Raw genomic sequence first — 23,570 nt, forward strand, 5'->3', positions numbered from 1 at the left:
AGCCAATCACGACGCGCCGCTGCTTCGCATTTCCGCATGGAGAGATATGTTGTTGTGTTGCCTGCTTTCTGCAACTGTTTTAATTTCATTAATACGTTATAAAGATATAAAATAAAAATTCCCCGTGACCGCGCACATTCTGGTAGGGTTAATCACTCCATTAGTCTGCTTTGGTTTACACAGCATCTGTCGGTATGAGACGTTATATGTATGCATAACCAGATATCGTGACATTTTACCCATAAAATGGGTTAAATTATGCTAAAAAATCTCTGTTTTCCATCTAATCTATTGTCGACCTATTTTTAGGTAGCCCGCAATATCTGTACTTCACTGTTATTGCCGTGCAGTGGGTGTTAGAAATGTAAGGAATGTTGTGTTAAGTAGACCTCTCTATCTGAGATCAATAGTGGTGTTGATATAGCTCGATCGCATCTATCTGGATCTGCTACACATCTAGTAGAAGAACGCCTTCATGGTGCTGCGGCGGCTCTTACGCAAGCGTTGGGTCCTGGGAGTCGTGTTCGGATTGTCCCTCATCTACTTTCTCACCAGCACTCTCAAACAGGTATGTTGGGTTTTGGATGCTGGTAGCCAACCTGGGATGCAGGCATAGTGTTGCCTAGCAACTAGTAATGAACCGATATAGAAATCGTGTGTATATATATATAAATGCATGTATGTACAGTATGTATACTGTATGTATATATACATTTGATATGTTATATAGAGCTTACGTGTGTGTGTGTGTGTGTGTGTGTGTGTGTGTGTGTGTGTGTGTGTGTGTGTGTGTGTGTGTGTGATATTACTCTCTATATAGGTACACTGGCAGCCAATAGTTTGGAATTTTGCTCTTATGAAAAGAAAGTGGTACTTTTATTCACCAAAGTGGCATTCAACTGATCACAATGTATAGTCAGGACATTAATATCGTGAAAAATTACTATTACAATTTGGAAAAATATTCAGAACTTAAACTAATTCAAAGATTTCTCATCAAAAAAATCCTCCATGTGTCATGCAGCAATGACAGCTTTGCAGATCCTTGGCATTCTAGCTGTCAGTTTGTCCAGATACTCAGGTGACATTTCACCCCACACTTCCTGTAGCACTTGCCATAGATGTGGCCATCTTGTCGGGTACTTCTTACACACCTTACAGTCTAGCAGCTGATCCCACAAAATCTCAATGCTGTTAAGATCCATAACACTCTTTTCCAATCTAACATTTTCTCCTTTTTTTCTGTTTCAAAAGTTGCTTTTTATTTGCAATTCTTCCCATAAGGCCTGCACTCCTGAGTCTTCTCTTTACTGTTGTACATGAAACTGGTGTTGAGCAGCTAGAATTCAATGAAGCTGTCAGTTGAGAACATGTGAGGTGTCTATTTCTCAAACTAGAGACTCTGATGTATTTATCCTCTTGTTTAGTTGTACATCTGGGCCTTCCACATCTCTTTCTGTCCTTGTTGTCCTTTGTCTTTGAAGACTACTGTGGTGTACACCTTTGTATGAAATGTTCATTTTTTAGGCAATTTCAAGCATTGTATAGCCTTCATTCTTCAAAACAATGATTGACTGACAAGTTTCTAGAGAAAGTTGTTTCTTTTTTGACCTAATATTGTCCTTAAAACGTGCCAGTCTATTGCATATGTGGCAACTCAAAAACAAACACAAAGACAATGTCAAGCTTCATTTAATGAACCAAATTGCCTTCAACTGTTTTTGCACTGTACATAACAGATAGCAGATTTGTATTAGAATTGCACTATGTATGTGTGTATCTATGTATGTGTGTGTCAGTGTGTGTGTGTATACATAGGTGTATAATTATTTTTGTATTATTATTATTATTTATGTCTTGCTGTTTTTGTATTGTTGTGCACTGGCAGCTCCTGTCACTGAGACAAATTCCTTGTATGTGTAAGCATACTTAGCAATAAAGCTGTTTCTGCCATAATGGCAAGTGATTTTCTAGTTCAAAATTAGCAATTTAGCATGATTACTCAAGGATAAGGTGTTGGAGTGATGGCTGCTGGAAATGGGGCCTGTCTAGATTTGATCAAAAATTACTTTTTCAAATAGTGATGGTGCTGTTTATTACATCAGTAATGTCCTGACTATACTCTGTGATCAGTTGAATGTCACTTAAAGTACTAATTTCCTTCTGAACTTTTGGCTGCCAGGCTTTATATTTATAATAAACAAAATAAATAAACAAATAAACAAAACTGGTTTGATGATGAATGTAATTCTATTAGAAAACACAATCAACCTCACAACTTTGAATTAAGAGAGAAATACAGTGAAACACTTAAAATAAAAGAACGATCAACAACAAAAAGCTACTATGGCTACATCTACATTAATCCGGATACATTTGAAAACGGCATTTTCCTTTCAAAACGCTCTCCGTCCACACTAGCATTTTCCAAAAGTTGCTCTTCCACACTGAAACGTATGAAAACGATTAAATCATGTTACTGCGCATGCGGAAAATCCTCGTTGCATGTATGGTCTGAAACACAATTGTCCTTGTGTTCCGTTGCCGGACACCAATTCTGTGTAAACTTCCCTTCGCTTTTGAAGGAACGCATGAGATGGTTGTACAAAGTAACATTTATTTTTTAACAACGCTATCGAAGTGAGAATCATGTACAACAGCGCCGCTATAACACGGTCCACCATCTTGATTGTTTTGGTTGGATAGATCACATGACTGCGTCACATGACAACAATATCTGTTTTCACAGTCCACACTACAATGCGAAAACTGCGTTCTCAGATTTATTCACTTTGTAGTGCGTTTTCAAAAAGCTCAGTTTTCGCTGAGAAAAACGCAGTCTCAGTGTGTACGGAAGGCCAAAACGGAGAGAAAAATATGTGTGGACAAGACCTATATTACAATCAAACTTTAAGTAGCATTGAAGAGTCTATTAATACAAATGTCTTCTGGAAGATATTTAGTAATTTAAGTACAACCAAAACTTAGGAACGGAAACGGAAATATCTGGAAAGATCATCAGAACTCCCATCAACTAGTCTATCACCCCAACAATTGCTGAACATGAGCAAGCTTGAAACACTAGAATCAGCCATCAAAGACAGCCAGAACCCTCTAGATTACATCCTCACACTAAAATAACTGACACGTACACTAAAAAAATACAAAAGTAGCTAAGCATGTGGCCCTGACTTAATTAGAACAGAAATGCTCAAAAACAGCTCACCTGACTTACCAATTGCTTTACTTAAGTTATTCAACCTTATTTTTACAAACTGGCCACTTTCCTGAATTCTAGAGCAAGGGACAAATATCCCTTATTATCTAACCCCAACTCACGCATGTTATACACGTTTCTACTCTGTTTGTATAACTTGTGCTTTGGCAACATTGTAACATACAGTCATGCCAATAAATCAATTAAAATTTAAATGTGTGTGTGTGTGTGTATATATATAAATCTATATATATATATATATATATATATATATATACTATATATATATATATATATATATATATATATATATGTACTGAATATTAGACTTTAAGGCATACTGTAAGAGTTACTGTATATATACTGTGAAATCAGTCAATAAAGCATTAAACATTAAAATATGGTTTTTCATTTATTGGCCAAGATACCGATATCTAAAGAGCAGGATGGACGTTGGCTGAGATTGGTAAAATACTATTCAATTTAATGATAGAAAATTAGATGTAGGGCTGGGTGATATGGCCAAAAATTATTATCACGATAATCTTTTTCATATTGTTCGATATCGATATTTATCTCAATATACATTTACACATTGCACTTTCTTTTTTTATTTCAAAGTTGATGGAAGAAAAGAAGAAATAATAAATTCTAAACAGTCAAAATAGTCTTTACAAAACTGTACTCTCCTAGAGCTGTGAGCGCCTTTGAGCAGATTTCGTCCGCCCCAGTGGAAACGCAGCCTGAGAAAGCCGAACTGCTTGTGTTTTAACGACACTCAGTAAATATCAAAAATTCCTCAAAAGCTTATCGTGGATTTTCTTTATCGTGATATATATCGATATTGTTTTATCGCCCAGCCCTAATTAGATGTACACAATATTTAAATGAACCCTCACTTTATACAATATTTACTCAGAAATTCACCAAAAAATAACACAATTTGAAAACAGAAAATGTGCACGGAATAAGGAAATTCATAAGGGTTTGAAACAACATTAGAGTTAGTAAATTATGACAGAATTTACATTTTTGGCTGGACTATTATTTTAACAGGTTTAATGTGGTGAAATGTGCAGTTGCTAAGACACAATGTTTTGCATGTGACATGATGTGCACAGGAGGAGCGAACCATCCATGATCGGACCCTCCTGGAGGTGAGGGACTTGGATCATCACATCCAGTGGAAGGTGAAGTTCAACTTGGGCAACAGCAGCAGGCAGATCTCACTGTGCAGAAACTCAATTCAGGGAAAGAGCCTTCTCGCTGATGAACTGGGTAAATGATGTCTATGCCAAATATTCCGAAATAAAGCTGCCGTGCTTTAAAGAGAGTGCGCTGCTTTTTTCGTTGTTGAGACTATCATTGCCATCTTTAAATTATGTGCTGTGGGGGGGTGCTTAATTGTTATGAAAATAATGTCACAATGCAAAAAAGAGGAAAGAATTAACAGTACAAAAATAGGATTTATTTTCTTCATGACAAAAATAATTAATAATATAATTTATTAAATAATTAACTTTTTCTTTAATTTTTTGGGACATTTTGCCTTTTTATACAACAGCACAGTGGAGAATAAAACGAAATGATTGGGATAAAAAGAGACAGACGGGGTCGGGAAATGACGCTGGTTGAATTCAAACCTGTATCACCATGAAAGCACCATGGCTTAACATGCCCTGGCCACTGCACCATCATTCATTTCCAAAATCCATGTTTTAATGTGTCCCTCCACCCCAGTTTTCAATATGCTTCCTCACCACTGCTTATGCTTATATAATATGTTCACATTACGGTATACTGACATGTGTTTCTTTATCCTCAGGTTATGTGTGTGAGAGGAAGGATTTGTTGGTGAATGGATGTTGTAATGTCAATGCTCCCAGCTCAAGTCAGTATATCTGTAAAAGCTGTCTGGCCAATGGCTGCTGTAGTGCCTACGAGTACTGCGTCTCCTGCTGCCTTCAGCCTGATAAGGTACTTCAGACAATATGTTTTACATTGAATTACAAGTACTTTAAATACATTTGAAAATCCAGCAAATGATAATGAAGATGTAAACTGGGTCATAAATGAACTTGCATTATTTAAGAATAAAATCCATATTTCTTTTTTTGCCCTTATGTCAATGGAAATATTTAGCTGTTTTTCCATTGCATAGTTTGGAAGTTGGGGGGGATCTTGCCTAACGTTCTGCATTTCACTGCCACTTTCGTCATTTTGTGGCCTGTTCTGCATAATGCGGCAGCCCATTTCAGCTTATTGTGGCCCCGTTTCGCTGCCGGCCCACCGGGAAAAGTTCTCCCAATGGCCAGTCTGCCCCTGGGTCATTGAGTAACTTATAAAGTATCATACACTGTCCAGTCCCTCTGTGAAATGCCACTGCTTTCAAGAACATAAACACTCATTGTGGTTTTTCTTTTCCGTTAAGTAAGCTCAGTGTCAAGTATGTCACAGCTTAAAATTCTTAGAATTAATTTTGACAGTCACTTTCATTCACTCACGGCTTGCAAGCGAGTTAACAATGACAGAATTTTCATTTCTGGGTGAACAATTCCTTTAAACCATCCATTAATTTGCAGAGAATAACAATAATAATAATTAAAAAAACTGGCCAGTTTTTACTCATTACTCACTGCATTTGGTGCTTGTTGAGTGTTAATTTTGGACCCTGGTTGTTGTTGATAATATGCGACAATTGTATTGTTTAAATATCTGTTATTAATAGTGCTATAAATGAAAGCTGTATTTTATTTTGAAATATTCAGATTTCATGATCACACAGTTTGTGGAAAACAAATTAGGCCATCAACATTGGAAACTAGGGATGCACCAATCCAATACCTGGATCGGTATCGGCTCTGATACTGACGTTTTTAGACTAACTGGATGCTCACATTCTGTATCATTCCTATACTGTTTGTTAGTCATGTTCGTTGCTGTCAAGCTCCAAAAATGAACATAAAAGAGCCATAAAATGACCATTAAAGTAGTCTATACTACTTGTGCATTTTATTCAAAGCCACTTGAAGATATGCGATAGCTACTGACAAGCAATTTACCAGCTTTTGAATAAGAAGCAAATTAAACTGCTGTGACTAGCCCTCATACTGACACTGACAGGAGTTGCTGGAATGTTCCGACTGTCAAAATAAAAGCCAGAGGGTTTTAGATGTAAGAAATTTAGACTAAAACATATATTACTCTTGTATTATAAAATGGTAAAAGTCAGTAATAATAATAATGAACATTTGTTAATATTATCATTATTATTCATTTACAAATTACAACAATTCTGAAAAAATAACTGTGTGAAGGAAAAATGGATTGATAACTAAAGTGAGCAAAAAAAGAAACCGATCTGAATCCTTTAAAGTTTAGATACATTTTGAAAAAATGGTGCGAAGAAAGCGAGCTTATTTTCTACTGAAGACTTTCACTAGAATTGCTGTTAAATGTACTGCTACATTATCCAGCAGACTGGTTAACAATACAGTTTTTCTTAATAGGCTACATATACATATTACATATTACCCCCAATTAGTATCACACAGCGTGATATAGATATTTTAAACTGATTATGAAAAACAAACAACACCGGTATCAGATCAGGATTGGTTTCGGCTGATGCTTAGATTTCAGTTATTGGAATCGGATCAGAAAAGAAAAAACATCCCCATTGGAAACTCCCCTCAGACTCAAAATAAACTCTCTCCTGCTTTGTTCCCAACAGCAACCTCTTCTGGAGCGATTTTTAAATCGAGCCGCAGAAGGGTTCCAGAATCTCTTCACTGCAGTGGAAGATCATTTTGAGTTGTGTCTGGCTAAATGTCGCACTTCTTCACAGGTGAGAGTCATTTTTTAATTTATTATTTTTACTGCTGGTGTACCTCTGAATATATCAATTCAAATATATCTAGTTCCATTTGCGGTTCATTAACGATTCCGTTAACGATTAGTTGAATATTTTTAAAAAAGCCCCTCCCGGCATTTTATTTGGTCCTACATATATATTTAATAAAAAATTAAATTTTAATGTATTTCTTTTCATTTAAGTGTTGTTTATTACAAATGAATGTGTATATTTAAATACATATTGTCATTTGAGCATCCAGTTAGTAATTGGTTGATGAAAGTTATGAATAATGAAAGTAATGACTTGTGGTTCGGTGAGTAAGTCAAAGAAAGTACTATTCACAAACACAGACATGGCTACTTAGTGAATGTATTGTCTATATACTTATATATATATACACACTCACGCACACTGGTGGTCAAATGTTTGGAATAATGTAGAGATTTTGCTCCTATGGAAAGAAATTGGTAGATTTATTCACCACAGTGGCATTCAACTGATCACAATGTATATTCAGGACATTAATAACGTGAAAGATTATTAGTACAATTTGGAAAAAAAATTCAGAACTTCTTAAACATTTCAAAGAGTTCTCATCAAAAAATCCTCCAAGTGCAGCAAATGACAGCTTTGCAGATCCTTGGCATTCTAGCTGTCAGTTTGTCTCAGGTGACATTTCACCCCACACTTCCTGTAGCATTTGCCATAGCTGTGGCTGTCTTGGGTGCTTCTAACAAACCTTACAGTCTGACTGATCCCACAAAAGCTCAATGGGGTTAAGATCCATGTGACGAGGAGGAGGGCAGGGCCGGGCCGTGAGTCCTCACAGGGCCGGCCCCAATCGGGCTAATCAGCCGAGGAGAGGGATAAGGCTGAGTCTGATGTGGCAGTTCGGCAGAGAGAGAGCCACACGCAGCTTGTGCATTTGTGTCTTTCTGTTTACGTTTTCATTAAGATATTACCCCGCCTCCTCCTTGCCCGTCCTTTATGCTGTTACATTGTTGCCGAAGCCCAGAAAGGAGGTGGGATGCACTGTCGTGGAGTCCTCGCCACTGTCGTCCATCCAAAGAGCAGAGGATTGTGACGAGGAGCAGGGATAATCTTGCTAATCAGCCGAGGAGAGGGATAAGGCCGAGCTGGATGGGGCACTTTGGGAGAGCGAGAGCGAGAGAGAGCGAGCAGTTACATGTTGTATTTGTGTCTTTTTGTTTAAGTTTTCATTAAAATATTATTTTGATGCTTCGTCTGATTTCCGCCTCCTCCTTGACCATCTTAACTTTGTTACAATCCATTGCACTCTTTTCCAATGATATGCTTTCAATGAAATTTCCTTTTGAAACAGTAAAATCTGTACATTGTTCCAATTTATATATATGTGTGTGTGTATATGTATATATACACATTTGAAGTCAGAAGTTTACACACACTAAGTTACACTTTAAGCTATTTTTCAAACAATTGTTTACTGACCGATAGTTTCATTTTTAATTGACTAGATCATAATTCCAGTGGGTCAGAAATTTACATACACTAAGTTAACTGTGCCTTTAAGCAGCTTGAAAAATTCCAGAAAAGTATGTCAAGCCTATTTTAGCTTCTGATAGGCTAATTGGAGTCAGTTGGAGGTGTACCTGTGGATGTATTTTAAGTCCAACCTTCAAACTCGGTGCCTCTTTGCTTGACATGGGAAAATCAAAAGAAATCAGCCAAGACCTCCGAAATTTTTTTTTATTGTGGACCTCCACAAGTCTGGTTCATCCTTGGAAGCAATTTCCAAATGCCTGAAGGCACCATATTCATCTGTACAAACAATAATTTGTAAGTATGAACACCATAAGACCATGCATCCATCATACCGCTTAGGAAGGAGTCTCCTGGAGATTACATAGTTTAGTGCGAAAAGTGCAAATCAATCCCAGAACAGCAAAGGACCTTGTGAAGATGCTGGAGGAAACAGGTAGACATGTATCTATATCCACAGTAAAACTAGATTGCTATCAACATAACCTGAAAGGCTGCTCAGAAAGGAAGAAGCCACTGCTCCAAAACTGCCATAAAAGAGCCAGACTACAGTTTGCAAGTGCACATGGTGAAATATCCTCTGGTCTGATGAAACAAAAATGTAACTGTTTGGCCATAATGACAGTTGTTATGTTTGAAGGAAAAAGGGTGAGGCTTGCAAGCCGAAGATCACCAACCCAACCATGAAGCATGGGGGTGGCAGCATCATGTTGCGGGGGTGGTTTGCTGCAGGAGGGACTGGTGGCCTTCACAAAATAGATGGCATAATGAGGAAGGAAAATTATGTGGATATATTGAAGCAACATCTCAAGACATCAGCCAGGAAGTTAAAGCTCATCGTAAGGTTTGGAGGTATGACCCCAAGCATACCTCCAAAGTTGCAGCAAAATGGCTTAAGGACAACAAAGTCAAGGTATTGGAATGGCCATCACAAAGCCATGACCACAATACAATAGAAAATTTGTGGGCAGAACTGAAAAAGCTTGTGCGAGCAAGGAGGCCTACAAACCTGACTCCGTTACACCAGTTCTGTCTGGAGGAATGGGCCATAATTATTGTGAGAAGCTTGTGGAAGGCTACCCAAAATGTTTTACCCCAGTTAAACAATTTAAAGGCAATTCTATAAAATACTAACAAAGTGTATGTACATTTCACATTCTTAAAATAAAGTAGTGATCCTAACTGACCTAAGACAGGGAATGTTTTCTACGATTAAATGTCAGGAATTGTGAAAAACTGAGTTTAAATGTATTTGGCTAAGGTGTATATAAACTTCTGACTCGATTCTTTGTAATTTCATGGACCAGTACATACTTCAAAATTTCTACACATAAGAAAGAAAGTTTTACAGGTTTGGAACAACAAGAGAAAGAGTAAAACGATGACAGAATTTTTATTTTAGTGGCAAACTATTCCTTGTCGGATATTCATGTCAATCACAGCGATTTTAACTGCTCTTGTCTTTTTTCAGAGTGTTCAACATGAAAACACATACAGGAACCCGCAGGCAAAGTTTTGCTACGGCGAGAGTCCACCAGAACTGCTGCCTATGTGATCGTGCCGTCGACTCGTTTACCCGAGAATGGGATCAAGAAAATAAGGGAGATTTTTTTTGCGATCCAAGTGGACCGAAATGAACATAAATCAGGCCGCACAATCATGAAGACTTGAAAGATACAGTATAATTTACACTGCATAAGTACATAATACCAGTCTTTACCTCATCAATGACAAATATCTTGTTGAAGATTCCGCCCTTTTATTTTTATGCTTGTCCTGTTGAAATATGGACATGCAGCCCACCAGGTTTATTGTGACTGTTTTATTGTGGGAGGAATTTTGTGGGTGGTATTCCAGAGTCTTTGTGTTGATTCATGTTCCAAATGATTGAAAGCACTCATGGACATCACCTCAGAATATTTGACAGTGCCCTCCGCCCCCAGGGATCTTGGAACATTCAATGTGAGCTCAGATCTATGTGAACAACTGGCATGTGAACTGCTATATGTAAATTCAATAAAGTAAATGTGATTTTCAGTGGCTTTACAATTGAGTGTTTTTAAACTTTTATAGACTTATATAACTTAAAGGTATAGCTCCCCCAAAACTACAAATTCTGTCTACAATGATTTGCCCTCATGTTGTTTATGTAGACATTTTGTGACTGCAATGAAAGTAAATGGTGTCTGAGGTTAACATTCTTAACATAGTCTTTAAATCATATGGGGTTGGAACAACATGAAGGGTGAGTACTGTAAATGATGACCCAATTTTAAGTTTTGGGGCAAGTATCCCTTTTAAAGTGTGGGTAATTTTTGTGCCATTAGCTGCATCCAATGGAATTGCAAAAATTAAATAGGTTTCCCAACCATTCCCAAGAATGGCTTATAGTTGCTCTGCACATTAAACTAGAAAAAAGTATTAAAAAAATAAAATAAAAATGCACTCATCTGTTTTAGGTATTTTTTGGCAAGAAATACAGAGGACAAGTAATTATAAGCCCATCTGAAAATTATTTTTAGTTTGTTGTTTTCTTCCTCAAATGGCTTAAAATATTTTACACTTCCTTTTCATTTGATGATGAAATAAGGTTTTGAATGCAGTTGAAATTTTTCACTGTAAAAACTGAGTTACAGGAATTGTGAAAGAAATTACAAAGAAAGTGGAAGTACATGTACAAAGAGTAACATTTGAATGGTTAAAAATGGTCACTTATCAAGTTGTGGTTCTAATAAATAAATGACCAATAACTAAACAACGGGGAGTTTCTTTGTTTGGGACATCTTAAAATATGAGCAATAAATGCATCATGCTTTAGCTTGGATTACATCAGAATGGGTCTCAGGGTTACCCTCCAGTCATATAAAACATATTTCATGTGAAGAAGAAAAATATTCGAACGCTACCAACTTTTGTTTCTATAAGATTTACTTCTACTCAATCTGACTCCTTAAAAATGATTATATTGGTGTAACCTAGTGAGGTCAGGTTGATTTGGCCTTATTGAATAATATTTACATTTTGTCATTTCGCATTTATATAAAACAACTTGTGGAATAGAATAAGCAAATATTGTCAAAGATCATATTTATTTACTAGAATAAAACCAGTTAATATATATATATATATATATATATATATATATATATATATATATATATATATATATATATATATATATATATATATATATATATGTATATACCTCCAATGGCCAGTGTACTGTTTAGTGTAAAAGTGTTAACTTTTCTATTGAATGTGCAAATTTGTAAAACAGTCACTTGGGGATACATGACTACTATTAATCAATTTATCATCCTGATTATTCCAAAAGAAAAAAAAGACATCTGCAAAGAAATTAGAAAATTAACATGCTCAAGTTTTCATGGCCATATATGACAGTTTGATTAATTACAGTCACTTGAGACTACAGTATTACATTGCAGACTTAGCAATCAGAATGAGCCGGCCACCTGCTTCCCCATTTACACAATTAACATTCTCAGAATACAAGATGGATAAAGTTTTTATTTTCATGTTAAATAGAGTAGTATATGTTTACTCCAAATATCAAAATACAAAATATTGAGAAGTACAAAAGTGAAATAGTACAATAAATATTATAAACATTGTAAGAACATGAGAACATATAGCAAATTCTGTTAATAACAGGACCTTATTAGTTTTCATTAATGACTATCAGGGTAGTTGAGAAATAATATGGACATAAACATAGTTTTTTAATTCATCATCAAGATTTTAAATGAACATGTACAGTATATTTTAGGTGCTTCAATATCACATTAAAACAATTTTTTGCTTTTTTTGTAGTTCATTTAAAAAGTTCTACATTGTAACACACACAAATCAAGGTAATTTCTAAAAATAGACTACATGTAAAATATTGAGTTGAAATGATTTGTAAAGCCACATTGATTTTTCTTAAAACCAAAAACGTTTTTTTTTTAGGTTTTTAGGTATTGTTTAATGTTGAGCTTTTTACAGTGATACATTTTTAAAAGTATAAATATTCCATGTAGCCTTTCAATTAAAATGCATCATGGCACGTTGTTGTCACTGCTTGAAGTTAAATTTAATTTCATTTTTTCCCCCAGAGTGGTTTTTAGCGTGTTGAAAATTGTGGTTTGAGGCTGTGGTCGAGGTCTGGCTTTCATTTCTTTTGTTTTTATGCCCATATAACATGACCTGCAAGTGATCCAGAAATTTTACAGAAGCCTCTAGAATAGACAAGCACCACTGTTTTCTGCTGTATGTTTTTGTATGAGGGAAGTGAGGCTTTGTTAAATATGTGCAGTTTTGAAAACAGAGCTTGGTATGATTTAACACCGGCAGAACTTTTTGAGTTTCATTCATGAATTCGTGTTGAGTATGTAGATCGGTTTGGTGTTGAATTATTAACTCAAATGCATCATACATGTAGTGAAGTCCGCAGCCTGCTCTCTGCCATGTCACATTTAATGAAACAAAGTCATTTATATTGAGCTCTGTAATTTCTTCATGCCAACCAGTGAGGTTACTGTTGTATTTGCGCTGAAAAGAAAAGGACAGAGATTGGCAAACAATGAAAACAAACACCTTTCAAGTGACATTTACAGACTCCGCTATAAGTGCAGCAGTTAATTCACAAGATGAAATGCTCATTCTAAAAACCTAAAAAAAGTCATGATGGCCAAGAAATGTATCTAGATTTCTGTGACAGCTACTTGTACTTTCTATGGCAGTAAATGGTGACACTTATTGTATTAAGGTTTTATATCTTAGCATAGAGTTAATGAATTAGGTATCATAGATATAATTTATTAACCTTGTTTAATGTCCATTTATAAATATAGAGCTATTATGTGAGGGCACATATGTAATAAAGACACTTATTGTCTTCGAATGCGCCACAAGGGTGTTTGATATATTTTAGTTATGGTAGATATTTAGGGCCTTTATTTTATTACATATAGGCCCTTTGTTATATTTAGCACAAAATTGTACTACATATAGGGCTTTTATTACTAGGACCATTTATTACATTTGTGCCCTCAACAACCTGTTGGTCATTGTTATTCATGTTAGTTCATAATGTTCTGTTAACGTTTGTATTGTAATGTTGAAATATACAAATTTTAATTTTTAGAAATAATAAATGATCAAATGAACCAAGTTTAATAGATCCTGTTAAACCTCTGTCCATTGTTGTTATTTCATGTCAACTATTACTACTGTTAGCAGTAATAATTGTAACTGTTATTACTAACTAATAAATAATTAATAACAAAGTAATGAGTTAGTAACTATTAACTAACATTAGTAATGTCAAACCTTCTTATAAACTGCTGCCAAATAAATGCCATATCAAAAGTTTAGTTACCAATTGAAGTGCTGATTTAAATTTCTAAAAAAATGTCAATTTTTTTTGTCATATCAACAACTACATTTACAAACCTCTGAAACATTATAACGACCCCAAAAAAGTATTTGGACACTTTGGCAACAATTAAAAATGAATGAATGAAGGTCATTCTGTTAGATAACCCAGTAATCACAAAAATGCATTAGTGTGAAATGATAAAACAGTAGAGTAACTCTTCTAATGAACTTTCTGGTTGCCAAACTGATTGACCTGACACATCCACAAAAAATCATGTTAAAGCAATCTCAGAAAAGTGAATTTGTTTTGAGAAAAAGCTCTAGCATCAATTATTTGCTGATGCCACTTGGTTCGATATTTTATGCAATGCAATGCAACGACATTCATGTTTTTCTAAGAATGTCTTAAGTGCCCAAATACCAGGACAAACTGTGCTTTAATTAATGCATTTCTTGAGCAAACTCATCAGTTAAATCCAGGAAAAGATCAATACTTACATATGTTTTTAATAGCTTTTCAATTTCATGTCTGGTGTATTGAATGCGTGCTTCTTTGCATTTGTGTGTTGTTTTGTTCGCCATGGTCAAGCTCAAAACCGCCATAGAAATCCACAGTCTCAGAAATCCTATAACGAATGTTTCAATGGTTAGTAAGAGGCATCTTTGGTGTTGATTAAAATGTCATGCACAGCTAGAGCTTATTGAAAATAAACAACTAATTAATTCAAACCAAAGATGACGAGGAACTTCAAGTCTTACCTGTCTTTGGCTCCATGAAGAAAATTCACAGTATTTTACTCTTTGCGACTGAGTCTTCGTTCTTCGGAGTATGATAACTTTTCTTTGTTGAATCAGTCAAAACCCCTTTTTATGCCTGTGACTGCTTAGTCGTAAGATAACCACTGATATATCTGTTATCTCACACAGTTTGAAATTAAACATAAGCTGTATTAGTGGAAAAGAGAGAGTGAGAAGAAACCTTCACATACTACTTTGTGGATGATGTTTTGTGCTGATAGGCCTAACATGACATGCTGAATGGTAGATATGAAGTGTTTCAGATGCTAATCGGCATAATCACAGTTTGTCCCTTAATAAATCTACATGCAAGATCTGATCATGTGGTGGGTGATCAAACCTTGTGAAATCCCTAATTTAACTTGTAATAATCTGTAGTTACTTTATAGGGGAATTTTTACTATATTCATGAGTTGTTTTGTCATATTGCAGCAAATCAAAGAACATTTAATTTTAGGTTGCACGCCAGTCCATTCGCTTTTTTAAATGTGGGGTCTTGCTAGATCCGACTAGATCAATCATCATGCAGTTGTTGTCATGTTGGGATGTTGGCCTACTTGCATAATTTCATTCTGTTCAGCTGACCAACTTTAGACACTCCCTTTTAATACATAACTTAAAAATAGAAATGGATGACAAATAGCACTTCCTATAATTTCTACTGGTTTGCCAAATATTTTGAACATTTTTTATTACTTAATTATTCTTAATATAGGCAAAGAAATGATCAGTCTATCATTTTAATGGTAGGTTAATTTGAACAGTGAGAGACAGAATAACAACAAAAAATCCAGAAAAATGCATGTCAAAAATGTTATAAATTGAATTGCATTTTAATGAGGGAAATATGTATTCGACCCCCTCTCAATCAGAGATTTCTGGCTCCCAGGTGTCTTTTATACTGGTACCGAGCTGAGATTTGGAGCACACTCTTAAAGGGAGTGCTCCTAATCTCATCTTGTTACCTGTATAATAGACACCTGTTCATCAGATCCCAAACTCTCCACCATGGCCAAGACCAAAGAGCTGTCCAAGGATGTCAGGGACAAGATTGTAGATCTACACAAGCCTGGAATGGGCTACAAGACCATCGCCAAGCAGCTTGGTGAGAAGGTGACAACAGTTGGCGCGATTATTCGCAAATGGAAGAAACACAAAAGGACTGTCAATCTCCCTCGGTCTGGGGCTCCATGTAAGATCTCACCATGTGGATTTGCAATGATCATGAGAACGGTGAGGAATCAGCCCAGAACTACACGGGAGGATCTTGTCAATGATCTCAAGGCAGCTGGGACCATAGTCACCAAGAAAACAATAGGTAACACCCTACGCCGTGAAGGACTGAAATCCTGCAGCGCCCGTACGGTCCCCCTGCTCAAGAAAGCACATGTACAGGCCCGTCTGAAGTTTGCCAATGAACATCTGAATGATTCAGAGGAGAACTGGGTGAAAGTGTTGTGGTCAGATGAGACCAAAATCGAGCTCTTTGGCATCAACTCAACTCGCCGTGTTTGGAGGAGGAGGAATGCTGCCTATGACCCCAAGAACACTATCCCCACCGTCAAACATGGAGGTGGAAACATTATGCTTTGGGGGTGTTTTTCTGCTAAGGGGACAAGACACATTCACGGGGCCATGTACCATCAAATCTTGGGTGAGAACCTCCTTCCCTCAGCCAGGGCATTAAAAATGGGTCGTGGATGGGTATTCCAACATGACAATGACCCAAAACACATGGCCAAGGCAACAAAGGAGTGGCTCAAGAAGAGTGGCCTAGCCAGTCTCCAGACCTTAATCCCATAGAAAATCTGTGGAGGGAGCTGAAGGTTAGAGTTGCCAAACATCAGCCTCGAAACCTTAATGACTTGGAGAAGATCTGCAAAGAGGAGTGGGACAAAATCCCTCCTGAGATGTGTGCAAACCTGGTGGCCAACTACAAGAAACATCTGACCTCTGTGATTGCCAACAAGGGTTTTGCCACCAAGTACTAAGTCATGTTTTACAGAGGGGTCGAATACTTATTTCCCTCATTAAAATGCAATTCAATTTATAAAGTTTTTCTGGATTTTTTTGTTGTTATTCTGTCTCTCACTGTTCAAATTAACCTACCATTAAAATTATAGAATGATCATTTGGTTGTCAGTGGGAAAAAGTACAATATCAGCAGGGATCAAATACTTTTTTCCCTCACTGTATATATTGGTCTATATACTTTTCAGTATCTAATGTTTGATATCTTTTAACATTATCATGCATTTTCCTTTGTTGGCAGTATTTCTAATCTAATCTCACAGTGAAACCGTAAACAGTAGGTTGACTTTCCTTTAACTGAGATCGTTCTGTGATTGCGGAAATGTGAAACACTGCCCCCAGTGGCCAAAGCCCCAAAAGCGAGTCATGAAGCGAACAGTGGCGGTCCGTGACAGATTTTTCTGGGGAGACAAATATATAAGGCAGATGCTGTTTACACCCTGGTGCAAATATTGGTATTTACTTACATATTATTTACACCCATATTTAAATACTAACATACAGTAAATGGGCATCACTGCAGTGTATTTATTGTTTTTATTTAGAGTCCCATAGACTACATTAACCCCTACACCTAACCTTAATCTTACCTTAGAATTTTTTTTATTTTGTTGTAAATTTGCATTAACCACAACATTAACCATGTTTACTATATTACCACCATATTTACTGTATGAACACCATGGTTAATTGCAATCTACACACAATCGATACTAAGCCGTGGGAATGAGTGTGATCGACAGACCCCAACTCCGGATCAAACCCTTCTCTGCACTCCTCGACATTGATTATGACCAAATCACTGTGATGAAATCAACATTTATATTCATTTTAATCTAATGCATTAAGTAGTATTAAAGGAAATATTAAGAGTGGAAACAGGAAATCAGATGGGTAAAAAAGTGGGACAAAATTTGGAATCGAACCATGGTCACTAGGACAACTACACTTTCACAATGTCTATACACCCCACGCCACTGCACAACACCTATTGTCTAGGTTGTTGCATGTTCCTGTAGTTTCAACAGACTATTGTGTGGCAGATGCCATTTACTCTAGGGTGTAAATAGTCACTCCGAATATATAAATCAATATTGAAAGATCAAACTAATCAAAGATAGTATCATATTATTTGGGAGGAGGCCTCGGGGAAGACCCAGGACTAGGTGGAGAGATTACATCTCCACACTGGCCTGGGAACGCCTCGGGGTCCCCCAGTCAGAGTTGGTTAATGTGGCTCGAGATAGGGAAGTTTGGGGCCCCCTGCTGGAGCAGCTGCCCCCGCGACCCGACTTCGGATAAGCGGTTGAAGATGGATGGATGGATGGATATATATATATATATATATATATATATATAACAAGAGGACCGTCTGCACCTCGTCTATTGACCAAGGCAAGGTTTTGCACACAGCCATTTCTTTTTACAATTCGAAAGGCACGTGAACAAATAATACTGCTATTGCTGTAGCTAACTTTAAAACTAGCGGTTTAATATCCCGTGTCGAAAATCCAGTTACGCTCGTAGTGACGATTCGCTCTCACCAATCAGGGATCTGCAGGGTTTTGACGTCACATTTAGTATCGGCTCGGCTCGCTTGGAACCTCCACCGAGGTGGTGCTAAAAAAAAAGTACCAGGTACTATTCACAGTGAAAAACCCCCAAAAAGCGAGTCGAGTCGAAAAATAAACAAATACATGTTTTCCATTAAAGGCATCTGAGTTGTGTACGTTATTTTTGAGTTTTCAGCTGTACAGGCTGTAATACAGTTAAGAAGAATGCTTATTATAAACTATACTAACCTACCCAAACCTAAACATCAGTGGAGTAAAAATGTAATTCTAGAGGAAAAAATGCAACCTCTCAATCACGCTCGTCACTGATTATGAAAACACGATTACTTTCTGGTTTAAACACGGGATTTCTACATAGGTTTCCCATGCGGCTGACACAATATGCTTCCAGTGATGCCACATCTGAAGGTTAACACATTGGAGCTGATGAATAAATGTCTGAAAGGAGATGCTGCTTGTTGGTGAGTCAGCATAATGTGGCCGAACCTAGAGTACCGGAACTCTCAGAAACAACATGGGTGGGCAGCATGAATTCTGCCCCTATCCCTAAAGCCCACCCCTAAACCTAACCATACTAGGGAGACAAAAATCAGCATGAAAGAAACTGACCAGATGCGGCGCAAGCCGATTTTGCCGGGGCTTCAGCCCTGAATGTTTTGAGTGTAGCCCCAAATGTATTTTGAAATGTTGACTGACAAATATGAAACCAGACAATAGCCAATGTAAACCCCCGAAATCATAAGTTGCCTTATTTCATTGTGCTTTGGCTTTGCACATACTGCATACAGCCTGTAAAAATAGACATAGGTCTTAAAAATAATCTAGCCTATAGAATAAGTTTCTTTGCTGTCGGTAGCCTATGGGCTACTCCGTTTCTTCCTCTCTGTTGAATATGCAGCAGGTAGGGGAGGAGTTGACATCAACTAACGTTACATAGTGGCAAGTAAAAATGAAGCAAATGAGGCTATGGGGACTCACTATAATATAACTCTTTTGTGATGACTTTATGATAATGTACATGAAAATTCAAGAATCATGATAGATCTTAGGGCAATCCCACTGATCTGCTCTTCCCAATACATTTACTTCAATAGTATTGGTCTACAATTTGACATATGTAGCACTTGATGAATTAGTTTTGTGAAGCTGATTTGCAATAAGTTATGTGCTGTATCTGTTCTTTTGCATCACAGATGATTCAGGGAGGAGAGAGGATGAGTTAGTCGAGGATAGAACTAGAGTGGAAGGTTTAGGAACTGTAGAAACAGGCCCAGCCAGAGCAAAACTCAAAGAATACCCTCTCAACAGCTTTGGACTACAGAGAAGTGGTTGTTAGTATGAAAATAAAATTGTCTGGGCTAAGCCTCGGTTGCCCTTCAATGCTGGAAATGCCTCTGAAGCTGACTAAGCATTAATTGAGGGAAGAACCTGCAAGTAAACACAGTCAAAGTTTGAAAAGCCTATTTCACAGACACAGCAAACTGCTGTGACGTTATGCAAAGTATTCACAGAGGAATTCATAGGCATGCTCTATACTTACATTTTACTTTAATAATATCTGACCAGGTTGCATCTGTAAACAAATGATGCTGGAGATTTTCTTAGAACAAACTTCACTAATGAATCAATTCATATTCCATTGGTGGGTAGAGTCTTTTCACAAAAGGAACACTTTTTGCTTAGAGATAACCTATTCCTTTCTGCCTAAGAAGAGTTTTGAGTAAGTACAACGTCAATATGCAGACGAGGTAATTCACATGTATTTCATCTGAATCACTGATCTGCAGATTTATAGAGGATAATAGACTTAAACAGAAGTGTGATTGGTTTCCCTTTTTTAATGGCATGGCACTATATCATTGGCACAAAAACAAACTGCCCACTATGTTTGGAAGCTCTCTAGTGATTGATGTGCTCATGTAGATTGAGATTGTCATCTCTTCCTGCCCACAATTGCATCATGCTCAGACTTTCTGTTAAACTAAAGGAAGTTTCTTTTCACAGTATATATATATACAGTATATATTTATCTTCTGAAGTGGAATTTTTATTTATATTTATATATATATATATATATATGTGTGTGTGTGTGTGTGTGTGTGTTTCATGCATTTTTCATCTGCCTGTAGCTTTAACAAGATTGTTATTTTGTTTGAAAAAAGTATTTATTTTCTTTTTGTTTGTTGATAATTCTATTCATTTGTGCACTATCAGTTAACTTATTTCAATTAACTCTATGAATTAGATTGTATGTTTGCTCATATGCTTATACACTGTATACTTTTTGATAATTCATCTAAAGTGTCGGGTTGTCCCTTTCAAAATGTTGATCATATATTTTTCTATTTAAAGAAATGTAACACTTTAAAGCAAAAACAAAACTACTAACTTAGCTATACAAACTTCAACCTCTCAAACTTTATAGAAAGAATTCAATAAAATAATAAGACAAAAGATTCCTGGCAATAGTAGATTTCAATAAATGGTATGAATTAGAATTATTTACACAGGTTTAACTCTGCCATGTATAAAACTAGTTAAAATTAATGCCAAAGTAAATGTAGTTGCTTTGACATTTACTAAACTGTTATATGGATCATATATATATATTATGAATTCAAAATATGTGCATTATTTTAAAATTACTCAATTTAGTTTGATGGAAATTTGTCATAAATTTCATTTTTTTTAATGAACAATATCTCGTTCAGACTTTACCTTCAGATGGCTCATAAACCACTAAATATTCTTAATGCAAGGTCCACACAATGTAATTTTTCTGTGCAATATAGACTAGCTGTAATAAAAACAGTCTGCAGTAGAGTTGTCTATGTACAAGGACGTTCATTTGTGCATTGACTGGGTTTTCACCTTTAGTTAATATTTCAATGTGACTTTTCCTTTGCCCCATGTCCTGATGGTATTATGATGTTATCTTAACCTGAAGTATTTGCCTCTGGATTTTGATTGCTTTTGAATACACTTTGTGTTATTTGTACTTGTTTAGTATACTTTGCATATTTGCATTTTGAGTAATGTTGGTTTTATGTTCAAGATCGCGATGGGAGAAAGGTGCCCCAAGTTGTTCCTATAAGGCTATTCAGCCTAAAATCTCTAAATTGTTAGGATTATAGATCGACTCCGTGGTCTTGAGAAAATAAGTATCAACCATGTGATTGCTGGGCAGATTTGACAGTCATTGTTGATTTGGCATTAATGAAAACTAGAAGGGGAGGGTTAAATTTGATATTAGGAATTGAGCATGCAGCAATCTGTAAGTATTTTGGCATTTTCTTTATTTATTGACTCTATAATTTAATTGTGCAGTTTAAGTTCTGTATAATGTACATGTTAATATAATTTGCCAAATATATATATATATATATATATATATATATATATATAGTGGCCAAAAATATTGGCACATTTGGTAAATATGGGCAAAAGGCTATGAAAATCTGCATTGTTTAGCCTTTTGATCTTTCATTCCAAAAATTCACAAAAATCTGACCTTTAATTGAAGTAAAACAAACAAAATGCATTGGCCATAATTATTGGCACTCTTTTATTCAATACTTTTTGCAACCTCCCTTTGCCAAGATAACAGCTTTGAGTCTTCTCGTATAATACCTAATAAGGTTGGAGAACACCTGGAAAGGGATCTGAGGCCATTCGTTCATACAGAATCTCTACAAATCCTTCAAATTCAGAGATCCATGTTGGTGTTCAGTTCACCCCACACATTTTCAATGGGGTTTAGGTCAGGGGACTGGGATGGCCATGGCAGAACCTTGATTTTGTGGTCAGTGAACCATTTTTGTGTTGATGTTGATGTTTGTTTTGGATCATTGTCCTGCTGGAAGATCCAGCCAGGGCCCTTTTAAGCTTTTTAAGTGATTTTAAATTGAAATCACTCCAGTGGGAAAACACATTAATAGTGCTTGGGAAAATTGAATGAATGAATGACTTATAGATTAATACTTATAAAGCGGTGTGGCAGGGCGGAGGGCGGGGCTGGGTTGTGATTCCACACACCGGGCCCCTAATCAAGCCTCAGAGAGGGATAAAGGCCGACTGGATACTGCAGTGGGACAGAGAGAGAGATTTACAAACCTGCCTAGCTGTCTGACACCTTTGTGTGTTTGTCTTTTTAAGTTTATAATTAAAATATAATTTATATTGTCAAGCCTGTTCTCGCCGCCTCCTTTCCTTTAATCCCTTTACAAGCGGTTTTCTGACACTACACTCAAAGTGCTTTACATAATGAACGGGGGACTCTCCTCAACCACAACTAGTGTGCAGCATCCACATGCGACGGCAGCAATGGTGCACATGCTCACCGCACACCAGCTGTTGGGGTAGAGGAGAGAGTAGAGAGATACAGCCAGAGTTTATTAGAAAGCAGCATGGATTTTATAGATGTTTTGCTAATAAAATGTGTTTTAATGAATGAGCAATTGCCAAATCTAATCTTTTAAAATGGATAAAATTATACATAAGATGTAAGTTACAAAATAAGTGATAAAAACCTGTTGATTAGCTCTTTGATGATGTGTCTAAATACACACACATTTTCCTTTTGATTTTTGTGCCTATATAAAAATATAGCTTACAATCCTGCAATGTCAAACGTTGCTCTTGATATCAGTCCCAATTTATTAAAATTCATCTATGGCTTTGATTTGATTGAAGGTGTACTATTGTTGATGTTATTCACCAAAGGAATTTTAAATGATGGAGTTGGAAAATAATCATTTTCTTATGTATGTTTTAGCCTTTTTCTGGGTGTAACTTGTGACGATGGTGATTGTTTTGTGTCTTAAATTTTAACTCCCTCGTCTCCTCCCTTTCCAGAGACTATTTAGTTCTTGAAATTCAGAGAATATTTGTCCCATGACTAGAACACTGTTAAACACCAAAACATTTTTTTTTTTTTTTTTTAGAAAAGGGAAGATAAAGCGGGGATGTACAAATACATCATATGCTATTTTATTACAAATATTTTTCATACTTTCTATGAAATCTGTATATATATTGCATTATAAAAGTACTTAAATGCATTACAATGCTTTCATGTCTTATAATACACCATATATTAATTGTATGTTCTCATGGAAAACTGTAACCACAGTTACAGTACATTATAATACATAACTATTCATTATTATATCTATATAATAATAATAAGAGTATA

The 23,570-nt window shown here is 36.2% G+C and overlaps 1 protein-coding gene across 1 annotated transcript; it reads left to right on the plus strand.

Annotated features, from left to right (window-relative positions):
- Positions 1 to 30: 30 nt before the first annotated feature.
- On the plus strand, positions 31 to 11,296 carry LOC127640869 (SREBP regulating gene protein). Its single transcript, XM_052123563.1, has 5 exons — positions 31 to 568; positions 4,339 to 4,495; positions 5,043 to 5,194; positions 6,951 to 7,064; positions 10,066 to 11,296. The coding sequence occupies exons 1-5, from the start codon at positions 476 to 478 to the stop codon at positions 10,147 to 10,149; spliced, it is 600 nt and encodes a 199-aa protein (XP_051979523.1). The 5' UTR covers positions 31 to 475; the 3' UTR covers positions 10,150 to 11,296.
- The last annotated feature ends 12,274 nt before the right edge of the window (positions 11,297 to 23,570 follow it).

The sequence above is a fragment of the Xyrauchen texanus genome, chromosome 4 (assembly GCF_025860055.1).
Source record: "Xyrauchen texanus isolate HMW12.3.18 chromosome 4, RBS_HiC_50CHRs, whole genome shotgun sequence".
NCBI lineage: Eukaryota > Metazoa > Chordata > Actinopteri > Cypriniformes > Catostomidae > Xyrauchen > Xyrauchen texanus.